The 7493-nt window shown below is 31.8% G+C and overlaps 2 protein-coding genes across 5 annotated transcripts in view; one reads left to right on the plus strand and one right to left on the minus strand.

The window, feature by feature from the left end:
* LOC125867024 (probable receptor-like protein kinase At5g59700) overlaps nt 1–3900 on the minus strand; it is a 7288-nt gene extending 3388 nt beyond the window's left edge. The window contains exons 1-2 of one of the 2 annotated variants that reach the window (XM_049547442.1): nt 3771–3900; nt 2100–3583 (exon numbers count right to left, since the gene is read on the minus strand). In XM_049547442.1, coding sequence (XP_049403399.1) covers nt 2410–3534 — 1125 coding nt within the window. In that variant the 5' untranslated portion in view covers nt 3535–3583; nt 3771–3900 and the 3' untranslated portion in view covers nt 2100–2409. Of the gene's footprint in view, nt 1–2099 lie in introns of those variants that run through there. The other variant, XM_049547444.1, reaches the window with a different exon arrangement.
* Nucleotides 1–7493, plus strand: part of LOC125867008 (endoglucanase 25-like) — a 237868-nt gene that overhangs the window by 10857 nt on the left and 219518 nt on the right. The window contains exon 7 of one of the 3 annotated variants that reach the window (XM_049547422.1): nt 616–651. In XM_049547422.1, the coding sequence (XP_049403379.1) occupies nt 616–641 (26 nt within the window). In that variant the 3' untranslated portion in view covers nt 642–651. Of the gene's footprint in view, nt 1–239; nt 930–7493 lie in introns of those variants that run through there. The other 2 variants (XM_049547423.1, XM_049547420.1) reach the window with 2 other exon arrangements.

Raw genomic sequence — 7493 nt, forward strand, 5'->3', positions numbered from 1 at the left:
TTTTTTTTTTGGTTTTTTATTACATCAGTTATGCTAATAGTTGTGTGAAATATTACATATATACATGTGAAAACATTATTCCAAAACTACTTTTAGTCCCCTTTGGCCCGTGGGAGATTAGTTGGAGATAAGTTGCTCCAACTATATAGAGTGCAAGCATGTTCTTATTACCTAGCTAAATTTTGATGAATATTAAACCATTTCTGACATTAACTTGATTTTTCTTCTTTGACTTTTAGATCGACTATATCCTTGGCAAGAACCCCAGGAAAATGAGTTATGTTGTTGGCTTTGGCAATCACTATCCAAAACGTGTCCACCACCGAGGCGCATCAGTTCCTAAAAACAAGGTCAAGTATAATTGTAAAGGAGGATGGAAGTGGAGGGATTCATCTAAGCCTAATCCTAATACTCTTGTTGGAGCCATGGTTGCTGGGCCAGACAAGAATGATGGTTTCCATGATGTTCGTACTAATTACAATTATACCGAGCCAACACTTGCCGGAAATGCCGGTTTGGTTGCAGCCCTTGTAGCTCTATCTGGAGATAAAAGTGTTGGAATTGACAAGAACACGATATTTTCTGCAGTACCACCGATGTTCCCTACTCCACCACCTCCGCCAGCTGCTTGGAAACCATAATTTGTTGATCGTTGCTTTTATCAACCCCAGTCTTGTGTGTCCATAGATTCATTTTTTCATAATGTGGTTGATATGGGATTCTGGCTCCGAGAAGTTTGAAGCAACCAAGAAACAGAATGAGCACCTTGAACGTACAAGCTTTGGCTCAGCCTGGTCTAGAATCTAGATGTAGAACTCCCTTTTTGAAGAAGTGCTCAACGGCTTGTTTGTTATGTGCAATGTTTCAATATACACAGTTTGTATGTATGTAACAAAGCAAACCAATGATATACTCATTGTAAACTGGAACCTGAACGGCCTCAATATTTGTTGGATAAGTTTTCAATAAATGTGCCACAGTTATGTGATCTTGATCTAGTTACATTTGTGAACACATAATTTTTTATCCAATTTAAGATGTTGCACCATTTTTTAAAAAATAAAATGAGAATGCGGAGAGGAAGAAAAATACTGAAAGCAATTTTGGTAATAGATTGTAGCTGTTTTTGTTGTGAATCAATTTTCATAAAGGTAACACTCAATCTTTCTGTGTATAGTTTAATATCAGGATTATAGTTTTGTGATCAATGCTACATATATACTTTGATTGCATTGTAAAAATAAAATAAAAATTACTACATACCTTGATTGGATCACCTATATTATGGTCCGGAGTGAGGATGATTTTGAACTGATGTTTCATTCCTATGATTTGGTAAATATTTGCTTACCACAGATTTGCTGAGAGGAAAAGGAATAGGAGACTGTATTTGCTATACTAGTTATATTTCTGCGGAGTATCAATTGAATCAAATCGTCATTTCTATGTAGAAAAGTCATCTTTGAAAAAGCTGGAGATTAGAGCATTTTGCTAAGTTGCAAAGTTGAAATTGGTACTACAAAGGTTGGGAATTTGTCTTCTTTACAATGGGGTAGGCATCAGCTGGAGGGTATCACTTGTTAATGAGAGTAGTGTATAACGCAAGGGTTTCGTCAAATAAATGTACTGTAGCTTACGTGGTTCTTTGACGGATTCAACCATTGCCATACTTTCAGATATCGTATCGCAATAAAGGGATCAAATAACAAGCTTTAATGTTACATTTTACTTTATTTCGTAGCCACTAATTCTGCAGTATAACACAGTGTCTCAAACACATCAAACATCTAGGGATATGTGAGGGACAGTCTCTTAGAGATCCTAGAAGAGGTACACAATGGCAACTTTCGTTTGCCTGTTTACAATAAGAGAATGGATCACCATGTTTTTGCTTCCGCAAGGTTGCAACATGATGAGGGAATATAGGTATCCCAGAGGCTCAAAATTGTTCCATGTTTTAAAAGTGTCTTTTTGCTGACAAGATATTAATAGAATGATTTTCTACGTACGAATAACTTATTAGAAACCATATACAACATGTGAAACAATCGAACACACACAATAGAATGAAGAGAGGATCCACAGGTAGAGCAATGCAGTTTTCAAAGTTTACTTTCTATATAAAACTCAGAAATTTGTAGAATAAATTGTTAGAAACACATAAAATCAATCTTCATATGATGCATGAACAAGAGTGGAATTAACAAACATTTAAGGATGGTATGTACCACTTTCACTTACATATCCATCCTTGGACTTAATTAATTGTGAGAAAACCTTACTCATCCCCAGACAATGAGAACCAACTATGTAGCATCTACATTGAGAATTCAAGTATTGTATACGTCATTAGTCCGATCCTTTGTAGGAACTACCCGTAATAACGAACTTGCAAAATGGATCTATTTATCATAAAGAGATTTGTCGTTCCTGACCCTGCTTCACCGTGTGATCATCAAAATTTGAATTCTCGATCTGAGCCGCAGAAAAATTGGCATCAACATGACTGATAGCATTGACTTGTGAAGAGCTCTCTCCAACACAGATGGTACTGTTTTCTTCCGAATCATCTTGAATGACAGGCTCTTGGAGATGAAGTGCATACTCTAGATTCCACAACACATGTCTCATAGATGGCCTATTTACCTCATAACCAGCTAAGCATTTCTCCACTGTTTCTCCAAACTTCCTGAGGGAATCTGGTCTTATTTTGCCAATAAGTTTGGGATCTATAATTTGTTCCAGTTGTCCCTTCTTCTGCCACTTCAATGCCCATTCAGCTATGTGGACCTGATCCCTCGGAAGAGATGGAGTTACGACAGGCCTAGCACAAAGAACTTCACATAAAACAACACCAAAAGAATAAACATCAGATTTTTCTGTCAGCTGTTGCCTCCTAAAATATTCGGGGTCAAGGTAGCCCATAGTTCCTTTCACGTTTGTGCTAATATGCGTTTGAGTTTGATCAAGCTCAGTCCCAGTCCCTGTCTTGGATATTCCAAAATCAGTAATTTTTGCCACAAAATTCTCATCAAGCAATATGTTTGTAGACTTGACATCACGATGTATAACTGCACTGGTATGAAGGTAGTGCAGACCTCTGGCTATCCCAATGCATATCTCCAGCCTCTGCTCCCAGCTCATACTGGGTAGACGTAGATCTGACCCATACAAGTGGTTCCTGAGGTTCCCATTCTCCATGTACTCATAAATTAGAATCATCTCATTATTTTCATCACAGTATCCCATCCATGAAACCAGATGCGGATGGCGGAGCTGTGAGAGCATCTCAATTTCTGTTCGGAACTCTTCAATACCTTGTCGAGACTTAGGATTACCCCTTTTCAAGGCCACCTTTGTGCCATCACACAGAACACCCCTGTAAACCTTCCCAAAGCCACCCATTCCAATGAGAAACTTGTCATCGAAGTTGTTTGTTGCTTCCTGCAAAGCTACAAGAGGAATTCGACTACTTTGATTCAAGTTAGAAGCATCATTTATGGATGTTGTTTCCTTGGAATGCTTGCTTCCCATAAATAGATACAGGGAATCCAAATCTTTGAACTAGGCAAGCTACTCCTCACTTTTTTATTAAGCAAAAATCAACAACTCACAAGAAGTAAATCTCATAGTATCAAAGTTGAAAACATCTACAAAAGAAATGAGCCCTAAGAAAGATCTAGAATAATTGCAACTATAATAGAAGCTTCTACATGAAAATCACAAATATATGTAAACAAAACAAAAGCTTGAGGAAGCTGTAATTTTACCAGAACAGTGGAAATTTGGAGAAGACGAGAAACTGAGAAGTCTTTTCTGTGTTGCGGGTCTTGGATAGTTATTGTGCGTCTCTCTCTTGGCTAACTGTATTGTGAGAGAAGCCAAAAGACTTCCTTGTTCATCATTACTTTCTATATGCTTTCGTTTATAATATCAATAAATAATTTACTATTTGTGTCAGTTTTATCCCTTTTACTAAATAGTATTTCGTCTATTTCATATTAATTGAATTGTTATATATTTTTTATTTTTTATTTTTTAAATTAATTTAATTGTTTAATTTTCAAGACTATTTTTAAGATATTCTTTCAATTTTACCCTTCATTTGGATTTTCAATGTGTTGACTTCAATAAAATTTAATTAATATTTAATTATTTTAATTATAAATTTGACAATAATTAATAAGGGTAAAAATGAAAAATTGTGTTCAATTTATGTCTAATCTACTTTTCCTAAAAGGTGTAAAACACCTCAAAAATGCTCTTACAATCAATACTTTGGTTCAAAAATTGTCCTTATAGTCAATATTTTGGTCCAGAATGCCCCATAATTACAAAATGGGTCAAAAATGTCCTTTTCCGAATAAATATATATATTTTTTCTTTTTAAACACGTCTTCTTGTTTTCTTTCTTCTAAAATCACTTTAACAAATAATAATGTAGGAAATAGTTTTTTTCTTCTTAATCTCATTTTATCAATTAATTCTTTAATAACTCCATGTACCCTTTGGACAGATAATATATATCATATATATAAGATCATAATATATCCATCATTAATTTATATTTATATAATGATTAAAAAATAAGAAATATTTTTATTTTTTATTTTTTCTGAATTGAAGTAAGATAAACATTTGCTAATTTAAAAAAAAAAACATTATTAGAAAAAGAATGTGTTAGAAAAAAAGTAATAATATATTTATTTGAAAAATGAGCATTTTTGACCCATTAAATAACAATAAAGACATTTTTGGACAAAAGTATTGACGGCAAGGGCATTTTTTGATCAAATTACAAACGGAGGACATTTTTGAACCAAAGTATTGACGATAAGGACATTTTTGAGCCAAACTATAAACGGGGGCATTTTTTTTTACCCTTTTCCTACATTTAGTAAAGGTAATTTAGTAAAATTACTTATATAATTTACTACTTAATTTATGTATCAAGTCAATAATAAATAATCATTGTTGCAGGAGTACGTGAGATTATTATAGATACCTTTTCTCATATTTGGGTTCGAAACATTTAACTCCCTCATGATTTGTGATATTATGGTTATCTTTTTTATTTAAATTTATTCATAACAATTTCTTAAACTTACTTATTACTAATAATGTATTTCCTCAATTTAAAAAAGAGTGACCTACTTTGACTTGACACGAAGTTTTAGAAAATAAAGAAGACTTTTGAATCTTGTGATCCTAAATTAAAGTTATGTCAAATGTACTAAATTGCCCTTCAATCTTGTGGCTTTAAACATGCCACGTGGAAAACTGAAATTAAAATGTTACCAAAAAAGGAAAGAGGTCATTCTTTTTTAAACAGACTAAAAGGGAAAGGAGGTCATTCTTTTTTAAACGGAGGGAATATAAATATCACAATTGGAATAAATTATTACTCTTTGTTTGATTAATTTTATAAACATAGCAAAACACTGAGGGGTTGTTTGGTTATTGTATAAGAAACATCTTATTCATGAATAAAAAATTGCATTAGCTTTACTATATTTGGTAGAAGTTTTGTATTAGGTATAAAAGTCAACATAACTTGTACCATGTTTGGTTGGTAATAATTTAAATATTGTATAAAAGTTATTCATGTATTAATTTATACGGTGTTTGGTTGCATATTTTGTAGTCCTACATAATTAATACCAACATAACTTATGAGGGAATCTATGTAAAGTTATGCAGGGTAGAAGGTGAGATAAGTTATGTGGTATTAGTTATACATGTATTAAAATAATAAATTACATATTTACCCTATTAATTTATTTTATGTTTTTAAAATTGGAAACTTTACTGCTTTCCTCTGTATGTTTGTTGTTTTTATTTCTTTTTATATAGACCATTTTCATTTCTTTTAATTTATTTTATTTTTTTTAATTGGAAACTTTACTGTTTTCCTATCCACATTTGTTGTTTTTATTTCTTTTTATATATAGACCATTTTCATTTCCTTTTATATACTTACAGTTTTTATTTATTTATGCAAATATAAATATTTTTTTAATATTAGAAATTTGATTGTATATCTTTTGACGGTACATGTGCTAATCAAATATTAGCATTATATATTATTCAATATATTCCAGCATGTATTATTATTTTGTAAATAATATATATTAATAATTTACAGCAAGTTTAATATTCAATAGTTAATAATTCATATATTGTAATCTCTACATATAACTAAATAATACCTGCATAACTAATATTCGCATAACTAATACCCGCATAATTAAACCCAACATAACTAAACCCTGCATAACTAATACCTGCATAACTCTAACCAGTAACCAAACGGCCCCTCATTTTCCTTGATGAACTTAAAAGTTCAGCAGATTTATCACAGAATGGTCCAATGTTGATGATGCAGAAATGGCTATGAACTTGAACTTAAGACGCAACTGAAAATGTGAGCCATTAAAGAATGACTATACTTGCTCTTTGTAGACCACAATAGCTGCCTTGATGGCCCGAACTTCTATATGTGATTGAAAAGAATTGACTTCTTCGAGTGCAGACTAGGGGTTCTTCTAACCTAAAAAAACTAGAATAAGTTTTCTATACCACACTTGTCAATCAAGTATTGAGAAAGTTCGGTTGTACTGTAATTTTAACCACAGAAATGCAGTCTAACTTTGATTTGCTTGAAGGTATCTGCTCACGCGTCAATATGTATTTATCGAATTAAATTTTAATAAGTTATAAATTTGTTCTAACATAATCGTATATGTTCTAGCATAAAAGTATTTGTTATCTAATATTCACGTAATAAATATGTTTCTAAATTGCTTTCGAGGTGCATATGTTTCCAACAGTATGTGATATATGTAGATGCACAAATCAGTTGAGCAAAGATTTTTTTAAGCTTGCTTTTGTTTTTCTACCTAAGAAAGATTGATATATACGCTAGAATCTTGAGAGCTTTTTTATAATTAGTACAAAGTAAAAGAAAAATATATGCATATAAAGTTATTTAAGGCTTAAGTCATATGTAGCCCATTAAAGTTGTCCGCATAATTCATTTAAACATCTCAATAGACCCTATTTTCTATTAGGCACTCCAATCTTAAAAAATAAATACCTATTGAACATTTTTCTGATACTTTTAGTCAAAAAAAGAAAGTGCGTGTAATACACATGTATATGATGTGGCAAAATAATAAATCAAATGAAAAGCACATGACATTTTAATTTAAAATAATTATAAAAATGATTTTTTAATATAAACAAGTCAAAATTAAAAAAAAGAAGATGATTTTCAACTTGAATTTTTTTTAGAAATTATACACCCCTCACCCCACCCCGACCCCAAGAGGTCCCTTTCTTCCTTTTTCCTAACACTCACCCTTCTTCACCATTGCTAATTCTTCATGTTATGTATGAACTTTACTATTTTTATTTTTCTTTATGCCTTATTTCTTATTCCCATTTAAATTGATAATGTTTCTTAAAAGACTTGTTCTTCCTTTGTTTATTTT

This window comes from Solanum stenotomum, chromosome 6, assembly GCF_019186545.1.
Source record: "Solanum stenotomum isolate F172 chromosome 6, ASM1918654v1, whole genome shotgun sequence".
Taxonomy (NCBI): Eukaryota; Viridiplantae; Streptophyta; class Magnoliopsida; order Solanales; family Solanaceae; genus Solanum; species Solanum stenotomum.